Source organism: Phoenix dactylifera, chromosome 4, assembly GCF_009389715.1.
Source record: "Phoenix dactylifera cultivar Barhee BC4 chromosome 4, palm_55x_up_171113_PBpolish2nd_filt_p, whole genome shotgun sequence".
NCBI classification, from domain to species: domain Eukaryota; kingdom Viridiplantae; phylum Streptophyta; class Magnoliopsida; order Arecales; family Arecaceae; genus Phoenix; species Phoenix dactylifera.
The window spans coordinates 15,630,604-15,652,217 of record NC_052395.1 but is presented as its reverse complement, the minus strand read 5'-3'; the positions used below and the strand labels follow the sequence as shown (position 1 = coordinate 15,652,217).

The 21,614-nt window shown below is 43.5% G+C and overlaps 2 protein-coding genes across 4 annotated transcripts; one reads left to right on the top strand and one right to left on the bottom strand.

Annotated features, from left to right (window-relative positions):
• The first annotated feature begins 494 nt into the window (after positions 1–494).
• LOC120110512 (cyclin-B1-2-like) lies at positions 495–12,742 on the top strand. Its single transcript, XM_039125649.1, has 4 exons — positions 495–723; positions 907–1,007; positions 11,716–11,813; positions 12,457–12,742. The coding sequence occupies exons 1-4, from the start codon at positions 604–606 to the stop codon at positions 12,555–12,557; spliced, it is 420 nt and encodes a 139-aa protein (XP_038981577.1). The 5' UTR covers positions 495–603; the 3' UTR covers positions 12,558–12,742.
• A 1,302-nt stretch (positions 12,743–14,044) lies between these two features.
• Positions 14,045–20,004, bottom strand: LOC103722273 (molybdenum cofactor sulfurase-like). Of its 3 annotated transcripts, none has more exons than XM_026810459.2 (4): positions 19,550–20,004; positions 18,664–19,104; positions 17,215–18,093; positions 14,045–14,976 (listed from the first exon to the last, which is right to left on the bottom strand). In XM_026810459.2, exons 1-4 carry the CDS (start codon positions 19,712–19,714, stop codon positions 14,605–14,607), a joined length of 1,857 nt encoding a protein of 618 aa, XP_026666260.2. In that variant the 5' UTR covers positions 19,715–20,004; the 3' UTR covers positions 14,045–14,604. The 3 variants fall into 3 exon arrangements, with proteins under 3 accessions (XP_026666260.2, XP_026666259.2, XP_008810981.2); XM_026810458.2 differs by having other exon boundaries at positions 17,215–18,099; positions 19,550–19,998; XM_008812759.4 differs by having other exon boundaries at positions 17,215–18,099; positions 18,664–19,080; positions 19,550–19,995.
• Positions 20,005–21,614: the final 1,610 nt, after the last annotated feature.

Below are 21,614 nucleotides of genomic sequence, written 5' to 3'. Positions count from 1 at the left end.
GGCGGGGGGGGGGAGCTACCTCGAGGTGGTCGTGGAGGCGCCGGCGAGGTGCTCGTTGCTCGGGAGATGGCCGGGGAGGTGGTTCCGGGAGAAGCCGGCGAGGTGGTCGGAGATCGGGAGAATGCCGGCGACGAGAGGAAGAAGGGAGAACGGGGGGGTTTTGGGCGTTGGCGAGGTGCTTTGGGCGGAACAGTTCAAAGGAAGACGGAGGGGGTTTGGCCGCCGGCGAGGTGCTTGAGGTGAGGTTTTTTGGGCGGAAGGGAGAAGCCGGCGGGTGTTTTGGAGGGGAAGAGCGGGGTGGGGGGGGTTTGGGGGGTGTAGAGAGCAATTTAGGTGAGGGGGTGGGGAGGGTGGGGGGTAATTTAGGAATTTTTAATTTTTTAGGGGTGTCCTTAGCAAATGGGGGGGTGTAGAGAGTATTTAATTTTTTTTTAATTTTTGGGGGGTGTCCTGAGCAATAGGGGGGGTGTATATAGAACCATCCTTATTTTCTTGATCCCAAAGTTTCGATGTGGTATGGCCTCTCTCCGGGGCTAACAGGTCGTAACGAAGCATTCTCTCGCAGAGCGGTCGAACCAGAGAGCGGAGGAGGAGTGGGAAAAAATGTCCTCCAAGACTATCGAACACGACGTCGCAGCCAATCGTGACATCCTGCGCTTCGGATTGAACGGCATCAAGGGCGACATCGTCGGATATCACCCACTCGAATCCCTTCGCGAATCCGTAAACCTCTCCCTCTCCAATCTTTTCGATCCATTTTCTACCTCCATGGCTCGACTTCTCCCCGATACACTCTCTGCTCCCAGTTTTATGTCCAAAGGTTATAGTTCTGAATACTTGAAGTTTGAAATCGAACCCTAATCTTCGTCCTATTTGTTTTTTTTTAAAAAAAAAATTGTTGTTCAGGCGACTAGATTTTGGGGGGAGAAGAAGCGGACTGGATTAGCTCTAACATACGGATCTGCTTTTAATTTGAGAAAGGATCTTGATGCGCAAATCCTTTCGAGGTATGGAAACCCTCATCATGGTGATTCTTGTTCTCAGTTCCTATATAAGATGGAAGTTTTCTATTTTTGGCGAATCCTAAACCCATTATTTAATTGTTAGTAGCGGCCGCGGTTCATGTCTTTCTGTCTCAATTGAGACATTGTTTTGGGATTTAGTTATTTGAAAACTATTATCATGTGGACTGAAACATCTCGGCCAGCGCATGGCTGGAATGTTTTCTGAATGGATTGTAAACTGTTAATTAAGTGTGATAATTAGTGGTTATAAATAAGTTGCTATTGATGATTGAAACTTGGTCAACAAATGCTTGGGGCTTGGATTATCATAAGATCTATGATCTCTGGTGTCTTTTTCTCTTTTTTTTTTGGGTGCAACAACGGCTCATACATAACGGGTGTGGATGCGGCCAATAAAGTTAGAAAACAAAAGACTATATTAGAGGCTCTGGCATTGGCCCACTGTCCATCCAAACAAACCCACCAGAGTGATGGGCTGCAAAGGAGGCAATTCAGTCTGTGGCTCCGTTTGCCTCCCTGTAGACGTGTGAAGCCTGGTAAGAGTGGCACTCCCCTAGCAATCGGCGAGTCTCATGGATCAGTGGTCGGTCCTCGGATTTGCATCCCCGACCTCGGATCCACTCAACTACCGTGACCGAATCTCTCGCAAGAATGATACGGTCCGCACCCAGCGCCCGCCTCGCATAGCTACCCTTCCAGGCTGCTCTAAGCTCAGCACATGCCATTGACGAGTTAAAAGTCCGCCGACCCTCCGCCGCAACCGGTCTAGCGTCGTGGTCTCGGATGGTGAAACCCGCACCGCCGCATCTTCCGTCATTAGCCACACTGCCATCGAAGTTCACCTTCAGAAAACTAGGGATGGGAGCTCTCAGGAGACAAAGACAGTCTTGGATGCTATAGAAGCAGAATAGGGGCCCCAGATGTTCTTAACCAGCCCCGTAGGCGATACCTCTGCCGTGTCGGGGATCTTCGCAGCATGCAAAAGCGCTTTAGCCGCTGTCACCCTCGAATGAGGGCTGCCATCCTCGAAAACTCGTGCATTCCTATCTAGCCAGCACTTGTAGGCTAAATAGGCAGCTCGAGTCCCCCTCTCCTCTGACTCAGCGCCCCTTACCAAGGCCTTCAGAAACCGCAAAAGAACCTCAGTGGACGACCACCTCTGCCACTGGTCTGTCTGTGTCGAAGCAAAGTGCCACACCTGAGTGGCCCATGGGCAACCGATGAGGGTATGGTAAATGGACTCCTCAACCTCCGGGCATGACACAGACTGTCGGAAGCCTCACACCCCGCCTCTCCAGCACGGCTCTAGTGGGTAGGCACCCTCAGGCCACCTTCCAAAGAAACAAAGCAACCTGTGGGTGAATGCGCATCCTTCAGATCCATCTACTCATCGAGTCGTAGGTCCGGGGACTAGCCCCAAGAGATCACAGGCCCTCACCACTGGCGATCCGGTCATACTCCACACCCTCCTATCTGCTGTCGCCCTCTTCGTGATTGGCAAGGCAAGAACCTGCTCAGCCAGTAGCTCCCCGAACACGCGCCTAACGAGGCCCTCATCCCACCTCCGCTCCCCTCTGACAAATAGCTCGCATACTCTGCGACCCTCCATTCACCCGTGGTCAATCATAGTGGGCCAGCTCTGTAGTGAAGCCTCAAAAAGCCATCTGTCCTCTAGGATTCTGACTGTCCGGCCATCCCCAATCTCCCACTTGATCTTCGGTAGCATCCTCGGTGTGCGCACACATACCTCCCTCCAAATGAAAAATGCTCCTCGTCCAGCGTGCATAGCGAGTTGGGATTGTGGGTCCTCGTACTTCGCTCTGAGCAAAGCGCCCCATAGATTTCTCCGGCTCCAGGAGAAATCTAGCAGCTAATCTGGTCATGAATATCTCTCTGCACTCAATCAATGAGTGTACTCCCAATCTGCCCCGACTGGTCGGCTGACAAATGGTTTTTTATGCCACCAGATGAACACCCCCTGTGTCCCCCCGCCGCCCTCAGATGAAACTCCTAAACAGTCTCTCCAGACCTCAAAGTGTTGCAAGAGGAACCAGGGTGTTAGATAGCAAATGAATGGGAATCGAGCTCAAGACTGACAGTACTAATGTGACTTTGCCCATCATCGATAATGCACCCGCCTACCAGCTCTCCAGTCTGCATCTGATGCTCTGCTCCATGCTCGTGCACTCCCCCCTATGCAGGCGCCGTCTCGTGATTGGGACCCCAAGGTACCTGAGGGTCCCCTCCTGCTCGCCGATTCTCAATATGCTCATGACAGACACCTTCACTCTCGGATCGACCTTCGGGCTGAAATAGATGGCTGCCCTAATGCTTCATAGTGCGCCCCCCAAAATTTTACTAATGGCCAGAGCAAAATGTCTCGTCACACGGGCCAGTAACAAACAATCATCTGCAAATAATAGATGGGATATCGGGGTCGTCCTCGACACCGGGCTATAGGCCTCCAATCCCTGTGCCATCGTGGTCTGCCGTAGAGAGCGGGATAGAGTGTCTGCACATATGATAAACAAAAGAGGTGAGAGTGGGCAGCCCTGTCGTAATCCCACCGATGACTCGAAGAAACGTGACGGAGAGCTATTGATCAATAATGCAAAAGATGGTGTCATGATGCATCCCGGAATCCACCCGATCCACTGTGGATGAAAGCCAAACCCCTCCAGGCACCGCACCACGAAGTCCCACCGCATCCTATCGTAAGCTCTTTCCATATCAAGTTTGACCTCCATTAGGCTCCTGCGCCTAGGCGCCATCTGGAGGTCAGTCATGAACTCGTGGGCAATGAGGACATTATCAAAGATGGAACGACCCCGATAAACGTCCCATGCTTAGGACTGATGAGTCTGGGTAGAATGCCTCTCATCCTTTGGACTAAGACCTTCGCCACAACTTTGTACATGGAAGTGCACAAGCTGATCGGCCTGTAGTGCCCTGGCTCCACTGGATCCTGTCTCTTTGGAATCAGAGTGATGAAAGTCCGTCTCCACTCCTCTGGCATCGTCGCGATATCAAAAAAACGTCGGACTACCTCTGTCACCTCATGTCTGACGATATGGCAGTCTTCGGAAGAAAATCGGAAGAAAACCATCCGGGCCCAGGGCTTTATCCTCACCTAGGGACTTGAGGGCTGCCTAAACCTCTACGTCTGACACCGGGCTGACTAGAACTGCATTCTCATCCTCTGATATCTGCCTCTTCGGATCTGGTCCACAAACACTACCATCCATGCCCCCTACCTCAGTCCACCTGGCTCGGAAGAACATCTCTAATGTCCGCCTGACTACCTTCTGGTCCTCTAACAACTGTCCACTACCATCCCTGATCCTACTCACCCTGTTCCGCTGCTTCCGAATAATAGTCGACTGGTGGAAAAATCTTGTATTCCGGTTGCCTTCCTTAATCCACTGGACCCTTGATTTTTGCCTCCAGAACACCTCCTGCTGTCTGAGTAAGGAATGATGTGTAGCCAGTAACCTCCTAAACTGCCCCTGCTCTGCCTCTGACAATCCTCCCCCACTGTCCTCTAATGCTTGTAGTCCTGTGATAGCTGCCTCGGTGTCCTCCACGCTCCTGAAAATATTCCCCACCTTCTCTTTGTTCCACCTGATCAGTCGCCGTCTGGTCAACTCCAGCTTTCTGATTACCTTGAACATCACATCCCCTCTAACTGGCACTCGCCATGCCTCCCTCACCACATCCCAAGATCGCGGATAGGATAACCACACATTCTCAAATCGAAACGGACTATGAATGGGAAAAGCATGTGAGGTACTCACCAGGATAGGGTAGTGGTCTAATGCTATCCTGGGCAAGTGGCGCACCTCGTAGTCCGAAAATCTCTGGATCCAGCTAGTCGAAGCAAAGGCATGATCAATCCGCTCCCAAACACGCGCCCGACCTAGCCTGTTGTTGCACCAAGTAAATCTCGGGCCGGAGAAACCGAGGTCATCTAGACCATTGGACATAATGAAATCCTGGAACTCCCTGACCTCGATCTTGTTGGTGAAGCTCTTCCCCCTCTCTTCTCCTCCGGACCGTCGATGCAATGGAAGTTGCCTGCCATCATCACCGAAAACTCCAATTGGATGAGATTGGTGGCCTCCTCCCATAAAGCCCTTCTCTCTCGATAGTCTGTACTCGCATATGCCCCCAGTAGGACCCGAGGGGGGCCACTCTTCTTTGAGATCACCATAGTCACCTGCTAGGTGCATTTGTGGAATGCATCGATACTACAACCTCCTAATCTCCACAAGACAATGATCCCCCCCCCCCCCGACAATCCTTGGGACTCCACTGCATACACTCCCCATGACCTCGGGATAGCACGCCTGGCTCGCTGCAAGCCAACTCCCGATAAGCGGGTCTCGAACAAAACACAGATCTCAGGATCGTGCAGGCTCACCAACCTCCGAAAGGCCGACCGGAAGGATGGTTTTCCAGCGCCCGATAGTTCCATAGCAGGATCATCATTGGAGGATTGGGGGTTCGGCATGATGGGCCTCGCTCTTCATGCCTGGCAACCCATTCACCTTCTCGGTAGACCCGGCCTCCCCCTGTTCAGGCTTCTCCAACAATTCCTTGAGAGCGTGGACTACTGCCTCGTGTGTCGGCCCACTAGAAGGCCCAGCAACAGAAGAGCCCAGCCCACACCCCTAGATGCCCCCCTAGGCTCGGCTTCGGGATCCCTTGCCCAAGTCTCTCGTGCCGCAAAAGAGGTGGAAGCTGCTTTCTCCGAGAGGCGTGGCCGAGGGCTGGCCTTCTCCTTTCAGGTCGCCGCCTCTCCTAGGCCGGCTGCCCCCCTCGGTGAAGCCCCTCCTCTCCCGATCGTGACTGCCCTGCCGTGTGGCGCCTTCCCCCGCCATATGTTGGGGTTCGCTGAGCAGCTGTTCCTGCAGGTGCCATCTCCTCCGTTGTCAGTGGCTCCGACGCCTGCCTGGAAGCACTCCCCGACCACCGGCAACAGGCTCCGGCTTCTAAATTGTCGCCGGTCGCCGGTCGGGGTTATAGTGTTCGCAGCAGGGCCCGAGGGCATCGCCGGGCCCCAGGCTGTTTCGAGGGCCCCCAGCCCATTAGCACCGCACCTCCTTGTTGGGCTCCTGGCCCGTTTCAAAGGGCCAGACCTTCCTCCTGCGCCACTGAACCTTGGGCCCGCCTTGGCATCATGGGCTTGGGTCCGGCCCAGTTCCCCCCGCTCCTTTGCTTGGCCCGGTTAGGCGCTTGGGCCCGGGTCCGCGGCCCGATCTAAAATGTGGTTCGGGCCCAGGCCTTCCCCTTGGGCTAGGGCTCGAGTACCGCCTGATCGAGAGCAACCCAGTGTCGATTCAGTCTGAGCCGCCACCGTCTTCTCCACACCCGACGCCTGATGGCCGGGGCCATTGCCCTTCCCCGGCGAGATGCACCAGGCTATCTTTTTGGGCTTCTGCCATCCCTCAGAGCTTGGCGAGGACTCGGTCGCACTCGGCTCCCCTTTGCCTGGGCTCGGCTTCGGGTCAGATGCAGTTGGTCCCCGGGTCGACTTAGTGGGAGGCCCTGTCGTCTTCTTCGTTCATGCTTCCGCCCTTGCGCCGCCGCCCCGTTGCATCCGCATCTGGGTTGTCACCATCCACGGACCGAACATCGTCGGCCCCTGCCCCATTGGGTCATGTGCCGCCTGTTCCACCGAAGCATCCCCCGAGCCCCACCCCCCAACCAGATTCGTCCTCTTCTTCGGCGCGTGGAGTTGGCATTCGGGCGCATCATGGCCGATACAGGCACAGTGAAAACAGAGGCTTGGCAGGTCCTCATAGGCAAAGGCCTACCAAAATTTCTTCTGCCTACCTTGAACGAAGGAATCGAGTACACAGGGGCTTACCTGCGTCGACTTCCACCCGCACCCGAGCGTACCCAATCCGTCGCCGCTCGTTGGAGATGCCGTCAAGCTACACTGGCCGCCTTGTCGCCGCCACAATCTCGAAAATGGCAGCCCTATTCCAGTATTCCAGAGGGAGACCTGGTAGCCGGACCCAGATCACTGTCCGGCTTACAGTCTGGGTCCCCGGGATGAAGTCGGCCTGCCACACTTCCATTGCAAGAAGCTGGCCGGCCACCACCCACAGACCCATCGCCATCACCTTCGCCCGCTCTTCTCCGGACCCAAAACGAACGGACATGAACCCCTCTGCCATTGGGAGGACCTCCATCGGAAGCTGCAGTTTTGCCCAGCCTCTAAGCTCGCGTGCCACCAGGTCTGCCGGAACACGCCTCCCCAAACTCTTCGCAATCACCGCCTTCTCCTCCCATTCCGTCCTCGTCATCTCCAAATGCTCCGTCGGCACCCTCGCCACCCGTGGGAAGTGGCGTTCGAGTGCCGCCATCTCCTCGGAGATCCGTTGAGGAGGGATCTTCGGCCTTCACGCCGCCCCTTGTGCCACCGCAGACCACAGGGGGGTGGTCTCGGTCAACCCCGAAGTCCGGCCATCCTGTTGGCCCCGGCTCCCTTTACCTGGCACACTACTACTGGGGGCTGCCATGGGCATCCACCTGGTGCTTGATGAAATCCCCGCTCCGCTCCGCTCCTCAGCTTCACTCCGCTCCTCAGTGTATTGTTATGAATGACTTTTTTTCACCTCTTTTCTTCTCTTGAATTTTGCACCTCACTAGCAGGCTGTAATAGGCGGGACATTTCTTATTAAGTTATGATCCTTCTTCAGTGATCCTTTGTTGTTACAGAATGAAGGGCCTGGTGTGGCAGAATATATGTCTTGTTTGGTTGGGGCGGATGTGTTGGAGAGAATGGAGAGGGATGTGGGTGTTTCAGATATCTGAATATTAAAGAAGCTTTCTCTACCCAGTGGTTATTGGGATTGATGGACTATGAGGGAGTTGACAGTCTTCCAACTACTGTGCTAGCTTATACAAGACCTAATGTATTTGTTAAATAAAGGACTGGTCGTGCACTTTTCAGTGCTTGATAGGTGATTAAAGCAGGGAGGAATGCTCTGATGTTGTGCTTGACTATTGCATTTTATCAAGATTAAAATGTGGTTGGATTTTGTAGAGCTAGAATGAGATGCTGTATTTGTAACACGTAGAAAAATGGTCCACCTCTCAAAAAAAAGGAAATAGAGGGGACATTGGAAACAAAATGAAGGGTATTAAAAATATTGGCTTCCTTGTTCATGTGATAAGTAGGAAGACCAACGATAATAAAAAAATCCTGTGATGAGAAGAGAGAAGGAAAACAAGAACAGGGGGTTCATGAATGTTATTTTCTTGCTTGCAGATCTCAATGAATATCATGGTTTTAGAACCCTTACCAAGAGGCATCCTTAAATCTAGAACGTCAGTTGAAAAGACAACTTAGCATTTGAATTATATCTAGGAGGTTCTGGGCATTTTGTTGTTCCGTTCTTGTTGAAATTTTGATACCCTTGCCTGTAATATTGGTTACAATGCAATGGTTTTGAAAATATGATATATCTTGTGATTTTTTCATTGGGACCACCTATGGACATGAAACTGTAAACTCCTCTGGAAGTTGGCTGTCTTTATGCAGAAGAAAAAGATGCTCTCTGACAATTAAAGGATATGTTTTGGACAATGGCCACATTTAACCTTTATAGGCTTGACATATGCTGTTGGTGTAATCGTTCCTTTTTAATCTTGGTGCTAATGACATCTAGGTAAAATTAATCTAGGAACTTCCTTTGCCGTGCCAAGATTTTGAAAGCACTGTTTCAACTTGACCATAGTGTACCATGAGAACACTGCATGCCATTCCATGTCAACCTGTATTGGCTCTCAGTTATAATCTAGTTCAGCAAACCACCAGTAGATGCAGGGAGTGTATGCATCATATACTGTATTGACTTTGCATCATGTACCATATGGACCTTTTTGACATCAGGGTATTATTCAGTTTGGCAAACTGCGAGTAGTTAAAAGAGGGATACTGCATATCATCTCATGCTATTCTAGCATGTGAGTGTACGGGGCATACCATGAGATTTGAAACCTTCATCAAAAGACAGTGGTACAGTTACAATATTATGAGAAACTTGACTCTCTTGGCCATTTGCTGCTACTAGTACAGCTCATATTTTTATATCTCTTGCTTATGTTTTGTCCTTCAACTTGGAACTCCAGCACCTGGCTTCTTATCAATAACAAGATATGGTACTTATTTCGACAATGACTTTTCTATTTTTTAATGGTGCATATCCATGTACTTCCACTGCATTCCATAAGCTTTGTTAATGCTATTCTGCTTTTCTACATAGAATAACCAAACAACCCTTCTTTTTGGACAAATTGCTTTATATGAATTGTATGACTGGTGTTCACTTTTGTTTTTTGGGATTTCCTGCCTAGTAGCTTCCAAAAACACTAAGGCTATGGTGAAAATGCTTGCTCTTTATTTTAGTGTAATTTCCCACCCCCGCTTCTTATGCCTTAAGGAGAGGCTCTTTGCTTGCCCAACTTCTTTTCTTTGGATAATGTTGCCAATTGAACTTGATTAATAATAATGATACCCATGTCTTTGACTTTTTCATCGATGTTTTTGTCATTTTAAGTGCTCTAGGTTCAAGAAACTAGGCCATGAATGAAGGTGAGCAATTGAGTTTTTGCAGTTATATGCATCAATGAAGTAGACCAACAGTCACCCGTGCATCGCTTCTGGGAACTTGTTTGGGTAGTTCTTGTGCTTGAGTTTCCTTAGGCTGTTTATTTGTCAAGAACTTAACTTTATCTTAATAGGTTTGGGGTTTTAAACTCTTTTGGATCCACGTGTCAATAAAGCAAAATCCTCTGCATCATTGTAGCTATCACAACAATGGGTCATAGATGGGTTATATATAGCAATCAAATTCTTGCTTTTCAGCATTCATGGGACATACAGTATTTAACTTTTATATTTCCTTATAATTTGGATTATCAAAAAAAGAAAATGAAGTCTTTCGAAGGTCATGGTATATGTCAAAGTCCTTTTTGCATAGTCATATCATTTGCTATTGCTTAAAAAGTAGTGTGATTGAGAAAGTGAAGTTTTAGTCCTTTGGGAAGCTATATTAACAATATATTACATAAGTTAGATTAAGGAACTTCCATCAGTAATTAGCACTATGTTTTAGAATAGTACCTCAGCTTTTACAGGAGGGGTCGATAGTGCTTTGGTACTGTAATATGATATTTAGTCATAATAAATAAACTTAACAACAGAATGTGATTATAACAATTTCTAAGCTGGTTGGCGATAGGAAGTGCCAAGGCTTTTGTACGTGTAGTCCCTGGAAACATTCATTCTTCTGGCTTTGTTAAGACATCATGCAGATGAAGTAGCAGCGTAAGTATTGACTGGCATTTGTAGTTTAACAGTGGCTCGGTATCTCCAATTCTTGGCAGCCTGTGGCATATAGCATTCATAAGAGTGATCATCAGTAGTCAGAACAAACTTCCTGAGAATCAAGAGTGCAAGTTGTTTTGACAAGTTTTCAACAGTGTTGTCATGTGTATGTGTGATGAAATAACTGATGAAATAATAATGTATCATAATCTTCCCCCATAGGAAGGATTCGACATTCATTGCTTAGGAAGTACAAAATATGCAACTATCAGTTAGAGCTGGAAAATTGTGAGTTATCTACTATTCAGTGATGAGAGTCTTGTCGAGATGATACGGGTCTTCTTCATTTGCAGGGAAGGAAAAATTAGGCATGATAAGTGCTTAGATTCAGAGGACTGTTTTCATTCTTTCTTCTGTTCCTTAATTCCTTGTTGTCTTTGAATAGAAGTCGGCACAATAATTTTTTGTCTTCAGGATTTTGTTCACAGTATTATTCTCATTTTTCAATTTGACTTTACCCTTTTAATTAATGGGAATGGATAATAGTTTCTCGTACTGTCTTGAAATTTTCAGTTTGCCCTTCCATTTTGCTGTAATATCTTAGTTTTTGTTCTAGTTGTTTGATTAGCTTAATCATTGATTAACCAAAATTACATACAAAATGGGGAAGGAAAAAGAAAAACCAAAATGTACTATGTTTGCTGATGATGATATTCGGAATGGTCAGTGTTGTGATTTTCCATGCTTTTTCATTGAAATTCATGCAATGAGAGTTCTATAATCTGTGTGCCAGCATAGCCTAGTTTCCTATTCTATGAACATTATTGCTGATACATCCAATTCTTTTCTAAGCCTAGCTGCCATTCAATTTCATGACAATAATTTGCAAATTTTTCTCTTAAATATTTAATAAAATGGAAAAATCACATATCGATGGTGCGGATATAAATATATGAAGATATAAATAATTCTGTCTTCTGGAAAGCCCCTTGGAGCATCTCTTAATTTTGTTAGTATCGATATAGCTAAAGATTGAGTTTTGTGCCATGAAGCAAAGTTTGTTTTCTTGTAGTCAATAAACTATTTTTACCAAAGTATGCTAATATATTTCATCAACAGCCAGGTGAAGTGCATAGATATTATTCCTTTCTATACCTGCAGATCCCATTTTGGAGTACATGAAAGCAATTTCGTCTCACCAATATATTACTTATAACCTTGTCATATCATGAAATCCCCCCCCCCCTCCCCACTCACCCCACCACATGCACACCCCAAAAAGAAGAAATCAAATCTAGAACCATAGTTATATCACTTTATGTTCTACAGTATAACCTATGTTGTTTGCAGATTCCAGAGGCCTCCTGGGTTGCTGCCATCATCCATGCTTGGATTTGAGGCTCTCACTGGTGCCTTGGATGATTTTGGGTTCGAAGATTACTTGAATGGTATTCAATTGCTTTTAATTTTGTCTTCCCTCATCCGGGTGTTCATTATTTATTGCATGAAAATTGCATGTCTACGAGCATGCTATATTTTTTAAAACAATCCAATGTTAAGACTGCTAGTTTTTGAATATAAGTCCTGCTATTCTTTTATCATTATTTTGTCATCAAATTCATCCTGAAAATGCAGCCAGCTGTTTAGCATCCCTGATATTAGTCATCAAGCTACATGGTGCATGACAAGTATGCATGAGAGGTGCATTCATCATTGCCGCATCTACATTTATGCCTATGAGAAAAAGTTTGTGGGTTTTGAGATCATGAATGATATGATGCAATATTATTGCGATCGATGGCGTATAGGCATTTTCATGCATGATAGAGAACTTAGCATGGTTAAAAAACAAGGTACTCTGTGATAAGTAGGTTATATGCAATTGTGACTATTCAGATTTGGTGACTGGTATAACCTAAATCCATAGTGGTTATTATTATACTTCACTGGATCATGACTCAACAACTGCATGTTCTAGTGCCAACTTCCTGTGAAGCCTAAAGCCAGCATTTGTTTCTTTGTTGATACAATATTTTCTTCTTACCATTTTGTGATGGTAATCATTTATTACTGTTCCTGACCATCTTGCAGTGCCAGAAGACTCGGAAATCTTCCAACCTCCAGACATGCACCATGGGATGGAAGTCCACCTTGGCATTTCCAAGGGGCCTGTTTGCCCAAGCCGCAAATAAGTGCATGATATGTTGTTTTGAGAGAGCTATACCATACCATTACTACTGATTCGGAAATAGAAATTGTTTCTTTCGTTATTTTGGATCAGTATTTGTTATTTAGGAATTATACTTTGGTTGCATGTTTAGTTGCACTCGTTTATGAAACAGGTGAAAACAGATGAAAATTTAAGATGTTTTCGTTACGGTGCTAGCATATATTGCTGGTTGCTTGGATTCTCCTTTCATAGACTGCTCCACGAAATCAAGGGAAGACGGGATCGGTAGCTTGGTAAGTACACAGGTTGAGGTAACATAAATGTGAATGACCATGATCTTCCACACCTTCAAACCAGCCGTTTAGGCAGGAAAAGTGGGAAATATGATGATTAATTGATTTGCTGATGTTAAATATGGCATGGATTAGAAAAATATTGCCTTCAAAGGAGTCCTTTTAAGCAGATTCAGCTGTGAATTATGGAACATGGTTCTTTCAAACGAGTCAGTTTAGGACACATCAGATGGATGTGATCCCATCAACAGATGAGATGTTTGAAAAATTATGCAACCTGGGGACTTTTATTCTTGCTCCTATCTCAGAAGGAGAGGGGGCGGAACCTCTGGTTACCTTTGAATCTGAAGGGCGGAATCACATGTTGGTTTCTGGCATCCAATTAAAATATGGTAACTTGAAGCCCCGCCATGAAATCAGAAATTTCTCACAGCCTATCGCTTTTATACTCTAATTAATCTTTGAGGCTCATCATCCCCAAGTTTACTAGGAGAACGTTCGATTATTTGAGACACCAAACCAAACTGAAAGTGTGACACTTGAATAGATCACTTTGTTATTCCACAATATGATGAAAACATCTAATCATGAATTGCTGATGCTACAAGCAAAAGTAGTTTTTTGGAATGTTCAGATTTTTGATCCTTATAAAGACATTTATACTGTTGTTGTCCAGGAACAAAGCATCTGATGACTTGCTTATTTTTTAGCTACCAAATCTGAGCTTGCTTGAAAGCTGGAATCTCGCACAATTAGAATATCTATACATTCTAACCATTCAAACTACATTTTTTTCAAAAAAAATTCTGATCTCTGTTTTTATGGTATTGTTATTTGTTCCCCTGTAAACAGACACATAAGCTCAACTTCGACAACAAAGTTTACTTTCAGAGCTCTCTGGTTCCTCTTCCATATAAGGCAATCAATACTCCACCTACGAATCAAGATATATCCACCAGTGCCTCTTTTTCTTAAAATAGAAAAATTCTGAAAAGTTTCGAGTATATAAAACTAAGGAACGTCTGTTCTTCTTATCGCTGCTATCAACTCTAAAAATATTATTCATTACGACCTTAATAAACCTGATACTGTTCCTCCAACGTCCATTTGAGTGTCATCCTGAATTATAGACATAAAAGGTATCATATGCGCTTAACCTTGGCAGCATCCAAGTAGGATTATGCATGATATATGTGAAAAAAAAAAAACATTGAAATATGTGGGAAAAAGCACCTCCTTGCCCAATTATGTTACAACTGGACTCATCCTTTTCTGTGTAGTCCATGAGAGCAATTAGATGAAAGTGGAACCTTCATCTCCAGATTAGCACTAGTTCAAGAACTGCTCTGTCATAAGTCTACAACAAAATCCTTTTCACTTTGGCAACATCAGAGTCAACTGTCTATAGCACCAATAGCAGCGAACAAGCTCATTAAGATTTTGTGGTACCTAACAAAGTACCAACAACATAGAGCACAAACAGAATTCTGATTATGATGCTTTATCAAACAGTTGATTGCAATTGGTGCTTCCTTCTTGAAAACCAAGAAAAATAGCATTATTCTTACCAAAATGTTTCACCTAAATGTATCATCTCCCCTGCATGCAATTCCTGTTATTCTGCAGTTTTATTTTATTCTTTGTACAGCATGACGAATTCCACCCAAATGAAATGCAGAGTTCTGACGGTCTGCTAGTTTCACCTCATATGGTCTATTACATATTTACATGGGCTTCTGTTGGTATGAGAATACATTGGCTGTTTGTTTAAACTGATCAATATTCATTCTCAAGCTCTTCAACATAACCAGCAGCTTCAGATGACATGTAATCTTCATCCCTGAAGCGGGATAAGAATTGTGCTAGCCTGTATACATCACCGTATGTGGAAATAGGGCCAAGCGACAGACGAATCACTTCACAATTGTAAGTGGATGCATAAGAACTCGCACTCTCCACCTGCTTGTCTGATTTCTGGTCCAAAATATTATACACAGTGAGATCCCCAAGAGTGCCAACACCCAAAAAAATGTTAGTCTTCACTGCTAGTTGCTGAACAAGCCTGGCTGGAAAAATATTTCCGGTGGAATCGAGGATATTGAATGCCAAAATAGAGCCTCTATACTTCAGATCCAGAGATCCGTATAACTGGGCAGCATAACAAAGAATATCAGCCTTCGTTATAGCATGAAAAAATATATCAAAGAAAGAAACAACTAAAGCAAAAAGTTATAAGGATGGAACGACAGCTGAAAATATCATGAAATTTAGATGAACTGCAAGTCTTGCAAACAAGTTGTTTGTCCATTTAGTGGATATTTGCTAATTTAATGTTCTAAGAAAAAATTAAATAGAGATCTAATAATCCAAAGTTTATTTGGGGATTGACCCTTGCACTTATAATAGTTTCCGTTTCAGTTTTCATTTTCTTTGTGAGATACCCTTGTCTTATCGTTTTCGTACAGAATGACACTAGGAAAATGCAACATATTCCCGCTATCAAGACTTAAGGATCTTTTTGGAAGTTTTAGTTTGTTGGAATCCAATATTGCAACATTCCTATAGAATATATTTTATCTTTTTGTCTAGGTAGGTATCCATTTTTATACTCATAAAAAAATATAAATATTTATTACAGGAAAGGGCCACAAGCCATTTTGACTGTATATACATGGTTATTTTTGTGATATATTGCATATTTTTGTATCTGATCTGGTCTTCTTCCCCAAGTTTCATGAATCAGATCCTATATCAGCATGTAAAGACCATGATATTGCTTCAGAGACTTATTGACTGTGTTAGCTCATTAGTCCCAAGTCCACCATAGGAGACCATTGTGTCAGAAGCTATATGAAATACCAGTCTTTAACATTTTGGCCAAATCAGATAGCTTCCACTAGCCACCTCCAATATCGCTTAAAGATAAGGGTCTAAACAATCAAGAGAGGATTCTAGGCCTTTTACTTAAACATTGATTCACTGCTAGAATTTGGTAAACTGACTAAGGCAAATTTCAAAATGTGAATTGTGCCTGCAAACAAAGTTCTTAGTGGATTTACCTTTTTTAAGCATCTTCTCTACTAAACCAGCAGGGACAGTGCCAAATAGCTTTCTGCATAATTCCCAACCAACTCCTGGACTTTGACAAAATAGAGTAACAGGTTTGTAGCTAGTTGCCTATAATTGAGCCTAGCTTTCCTGAGTTTCCTGGATTTTCATCAAATCAGGTTCATTTCCTTTTTTTTAATCCATCCTCCATTCTTTGTTAGTTAAATTCTATTTCTTGCCACCCTCTTCTTTTTTTCGCTTCCTATATCAACTCCTAGTGTTTATGGAAGGTGAAGCAGCATAGCCTCTGACAACATCAGGTCATGCTTGCATCTTTAACTTAGCAGACCACCATAGTGGTACTTGATTAGAAAGGACTCTCTAGCTAGGTTTTCTGCTATTTATGTTTCATTTTTAAGCATAAATGCATAATGTCTCAATAGCTTATTCTTTCTTTGGAAGGTCGGTTTACAGGTTTGTGCAAGCCCCCCTTAAGGTTTACAGGTTTGTGTCCCTCCACCTCTCACACTATTAGATCCTAAGCTTTGTCAACTCTGGTTTCATCCACCTTTCCTTGAAAGGTTTATACTTTATTTTTTCTTTTTTTGCTTTAATTTTTCTTTTGGAATAAAGTTACTTACCTATCATTAAAAAAGGTAAAAAGACTTCTGTAGCTACAAAGATATCTGTTATGCATTTTCCATGAGCTGTTTAAGTAGGGATCATGAAACTTATCTGCGCAGGAATATAGGGATGTTCTTGAAAGGCCAGTTTTATCTCACACCCTACCTATGGAAGCTGACAACCTGAGAAATGAGAATTTTCTGAATCTGAATGCAGTGGTCATTGTAAAAACAGAGACCTGGACACTTTTGCTTTCCTTCTGAAAGCATCATCTCTTACTGACTAATGGTTGACTCTAAATTCTCAGTATTGAATAAATAATAATCTATTTAACAAAAAACCCTACTCTAGATTTGCACGGAGTTTGGTAAACTAAATCAGAGGAGATCTGAAAAGGTTTCAGTATCAATTATCAGACAAGAATGCCTTAACTTAGAGTTCTACATATTATTACAGAAATTTTATTTCTGAAGCTGTTTATGATACTATAACTGTTTTTAGATCTCTAAAGCTAACATCTGTCTGAATTTGTAGAGCTGACAAGCGTATCTTCGTCGAAAAGAAAAAGAATTAAGGCCATTTACATTGAATGTAATTCAAATCAATTTTAACAATTCGAAGCAAATCATAAATGCTTGCTTACAGGAGAACTATTTAATGAAATATATATTGGTACTGATGCACTATGAGAGAACAAAAGTAAGATCAACCAACCTGCAACAGAGGCTTCTCTTCCAACTTGTGCTTCAATGACTTCAGAGTCTTGACCAGCCAAGTGATCAAGCTTTCTACCCGCTTCTGAATAGCTACAATGCCAATTCTCTCTAAATGTTCAAAGCCAAAACTCAAAGCTGCAAATATGTGGGTATTCAAATTTTCCCCTTCTGTTACGACATGAACATTCTTTCCATTATCAGGCAGTTTGGCTAATTTTAACTGAGCTGATCCCTTCTCGATACATATAGAATGAGAACTCCTTCGAACTAGCAGAAAAGCAACACCAGAAGGATATCCAAGCACGTGGTGCAGCGAACCGATGACAAACTCAGGTTGATATAAAGAAAGATCAATTCCAACCATGGGAAGGCAACTGGAAACATCTAAAAGGACTTCCCATCCATTTTGTTGTGCTCCCACAATCCAGCTCAAAGGATGGCATACACCAGATAAGAACGACTGAGCAGGGTATATCAAGAGCCCACATCCGTGACCACTAGAATTTTGTTTTCTCAGCAACTTGTGCAAATCATTACCATGGGTGCACAGATCTTTGCTTTTAAGAGGTATTACTCCTGTTCTCACTTTGGACCGTGCTGCCACATGAATAAAATGCCGGATAGACTTATGATGGTCAGGGCTAGCAAGAACATGAGTGCCTTTCTTTAAGTTGTACATCTCACCAAACAGGTGATAACAAGATGGAAGCCCAGGAGTAAAAATTGTGGAATACTCATTCTGGCTTGTGTTCAGAAGATTCAAAATGTGTTCACTTGCAATATCTACATAATTATTATGCAGTGCACTTTGTTTTTCAGTGGCATAGTTTGAACCTAGGAAGGCATCGGTCTCTTCAAGTAGGAATTGCATATGCTGCTGCACCTGAGAAATAGGACAAGTAATTATCATGCCCAAGCAAAAATTTGAAAAAAAATGAGAGAGGGCAATATATTCTCTATGTAGCCTTGGATTCACCAAACAGGACAAACTACAAAGGCATGCAATAGGCCAAGAAAGTTCAGCACATATGCATCATTGGCATATGCTTGGAATTGAAGATCCTTAAAATTTTGCAGCATAACTGCAACTGCTCAGATCCTAGACACCAGATCAGTAAGAATAATTAACTACATAACAAGGAAATGCAATTTTCTTTTTTAAAGACCAAGAAGCCAGTCTTCAGATATGATTTTTTTTCTTATTCTTTTTCAGGATTTGACAGAATATGTCGAGGAATAAATGAGCATCGACACAAGAAGCTCCGTTGAACTTTCAAAAAATGGCTTAAATACATCTCTCATAAACAATTATGAGAAATAAGTAATAGTTGCAGAAAGATAACAAAAATAATGGCATCAAAACACAATAAAAGAAATGACGAGCGCGACAGCCATGCCATGCTTTGGATGTAAAGTTGTAAACATTCTGCCAGCAAAGGACAAGTACCTGATATCGTGAGTACAACGGGCAAGAAGCATAATCCAGGTAGACAATTCTTTGCAGTTCAAGCTTAGGGTATTGATCCTTACGTATATTGTCCACAGACAGGTGCAGAAAGTAACCTTCATAGTCTTCCAAGAACTGCTCTTCAGCATCCTCGTAGGGAAGCAACACAGAAGGGCCAGCATCAGTTTCCTCAGATAAGACCGAAGTGGTTTGGCTTTCTTTACCATCATATGTGGCATATTTTTGGAATGAGCTCAAGCTTGAGCTCCCATCTGAAATATGCGTTTCCACAGGTGAGGCATCAGAATTTGGCAACACTGGTTTCCCATAGGATGCTTCAGAATCTGTTTCATCAGCTAGTATTGGTTTCGATAAACCATAAGGTATATCTAACTTCGAAGTCACATGCTTTCCCTTCTGCAACAAGTGGATGGAATCTTTCTTTATCATCAAAAAAAAGTTTTGTAGTTATGATGCAAGATCGAAAAAAAATGAAGATCGAAACGCTTTAAACATCTAAATAACTGCATCTAATGAACCATATATCAGTTTTGTGTAATTGTGTGTATATATACATGCCAAAGACTAAGAATTACATGTGAATATCACAAATAATGGATCGTATATATCTATTAAAAAAGAGAACATCATCAATTAAACTATAATGGCTTCAAACACCACCATGTGCTGGCTTTAATTCAAGATAATATAGTATCCCCCTATGGATCATCTCCTGCGAGAGCACAGGACATAATCTAGTAATAAAATACCTAATAGACCGCACGTGGCTTGCGTGCCCGGAGACCGCAAAAATTCACCGGTACGGGTCCGGAAAAGAGATCACCTTTTCGTTGCTTAAATTAGAGAGGAACAAATGAATGGATACCTGATTGGAGGTTCTCTTGCTCCGGAAAGTCGCGAGCTTGGAGATCATGGCCGCTGCCCGTTCGATTCTCAGAGCCGTGGATGCGTGAGAAAGAGAGCGCGAGATGGAGGACCGGGCGGTAGGAAAGGTCGCAGGTTTTGGCGGTGGGTCCTGCTCCTTCGCCATGGCGTCTACGACTACGTCAAAGCAGATAAGGGGGGCTGGAGATGAGACGCGGCTTTGGACGACTTCTTCGTCTGCGGTCAACTGCTCACAGGAGCTCAGAACAGGAGGGATTGTCAGAAGAGAGAGCTCTGGCTTGCGGCCATGACAGGTACATTTTTTTTTAAGATAAGAAGGTGAGAATCCTAGCGTCGTTTCTCGCGTTTGTCACGCCAATGCTTCGAATTTTTTAACCTGGTTGTCGAGAAGAAACTTCCTTGCGACCAGGCATAGATCCTGGGCCTTATACGAGGTAGCACTGATTATGTTCTTCATTCGGTCCATCCATGGTCTCTCGACGGCGTCACATGTTAGTATAATTTTAAAAATTATATAACAATATGCGTCGCCCATAATATTTTTATTTATTAATATGAACGTATATCAGTTTATATTTTTTTTTATATAGGGTCTATCTACAAGTATATATAATTATGAGATATACCAAATGTAACGATGTGATAGGATAGAGAAATAAAAGCATTTTTAACTTTTTTTTTCCTTATATTTCTCTTCTTCTTCAAATTTTTAATATGGTATCAGAGCAACCGATCATCTAATCTATCCCCACCATCTTTTTTATCATTGTTATGATCGTCATTGCCATGTCTAGAAGCTTTGAAGACCTCCATTATCTATCTATCGATTTCTGTTCTTGGATGAACCAACTTTCGAAGATTTTCTATTTTTCCGTGGATTTGCGGATCCTCTATTTCTCCACAAATTTTCTATTTTCTAGTGAATCAACATTCGAAGATCTCGTATTTCTTGGTAGATGTGCATATTCTTTATTTCTGATAGAATAATACCCAAAGATTTTTTATTTTCTATAGATCTGCAGCTCCTGTCCACCATGTTTTCCTTAGCTTCATATCTTCAGTCGTCTCTCCTCACCGTCACTCAGCCCTTTTCTCTCCATCTTCGGTTTTATTTGCTACCTTCGGCTCCTTCACCATCCAGTTCGAGGTCTCTTGCTCTTCTTTCATGGTGCCTCCGTTTATGAGAATCGTCGACCTTCGGTTGCTTTTTCTCTAAATTCTGTCCTCGTTGGAACTGTCCTCTTCTATGTGTTTTCTTGCCGCCACATCGACAAGCATGACAATCTGTTATGTCAGTCAGACACATCGACAGACACCAGTCTATCACATCAGCTTCTAAGCTACTACTTCAACTCTTGATCTAGTTCATCAGTTTCTGGGGTACAATCGTGATCTAGTTTCTAAATTCAAGTTGGCACTTACAATACCATCTTGAGTTTGAGGAGGGATGTTAGCATAATTTTAGAGATCACGTAACATCACCATAATATTTTTTTGTTAGCATGATTTTATATCAATCTATATTATTTTTTATTATGGTATCTTGTTGGAGTAATTTTATAGATCACATGGCAATTTGTACCACCCATAATATTATTTTTTGTTATCATCATCATATATCAACTTATATTATTTTTCTTATATGGAGTCTATCTACGGATATATATAATTGTGAGATATAGCGAATGTGGTAATGTGAGTAAATAGAGAAATATTTGTTTCTCTCTTTTTCTCTTGTTTTTCGTTCGATTCAGCCATGGTCTCTTGACGGTGAGATGAGTTCCTTCACACGTGCGAATTGGAAAGGGCTATAGGCTGGGACCATGATCGACGGCTTTCATGAGATACATAAGGCCTCGTCATTTGTGTGCTCGTAAGTTGAAGTGGACTGTAGCGGGTAGTTTCATGGTTGATTCGGCGGTCCTCTTGGCAGGGATAAACCGCATCCTCCGAAACGCTGGGGCCAAACACTTTGGTTAGTTTCTCTCGTCAAGGGCATATTTCTTCTTAATAATGCAAAATACATCCCCATCCTCTAACTAAGT

What these genes read in the sequence shown, in the direction of transcription:
- LOC120110512 (XM_039125649.1), top strand. Translation starts at nt 604, where the DNA reads ATGTCCTCCAAGACTATCGAACACGACGTCGCAGCCAATCGTGACATC. An exon ending in TCGAATCCCTTCGCGAATCC is followed by an intron (nt 724 to 906) that starts GTAAACCTCTCC and finishes ATTGTTGTTCAG; the next exon opens with GCGACTAGATTTTGGGGGGA. An exon ending in GTTCGAAGATTACTTGAATG is followed by an intron (nt 11,814 to 12,456) that starts GTATTCAATTGC and finishes ACCATCTTGCAG; the next exon opens with TGCCAGAAGACTCGGAAATC.
- LOC103722273 (XM_026810458.2), bottom strand. Translation starts at nt 19,714, where the DNA reads ATGGCGAAGGAGCAGGACCCACCGCCAAAACCTGCGACCTTTCCTACC. An exon ending in CGTTGTACTCACGATATCAG is followed by an intron (nt 18,100 to 18,663) that starts GTACTTGTCCTT and finishes CCTATTTCTCAG; the next exon opens with GTGCAGCAGCATATGCAATT. An exon ending in AAGAGAAGCCTCTGTTGCAG is followed by an intron (nt 14,977 to 17,214) that starts GTTGGTTGATCT and finishes TATGCTGCCCAG; the next exon opens with TTATACGGATCTCTGGATCT.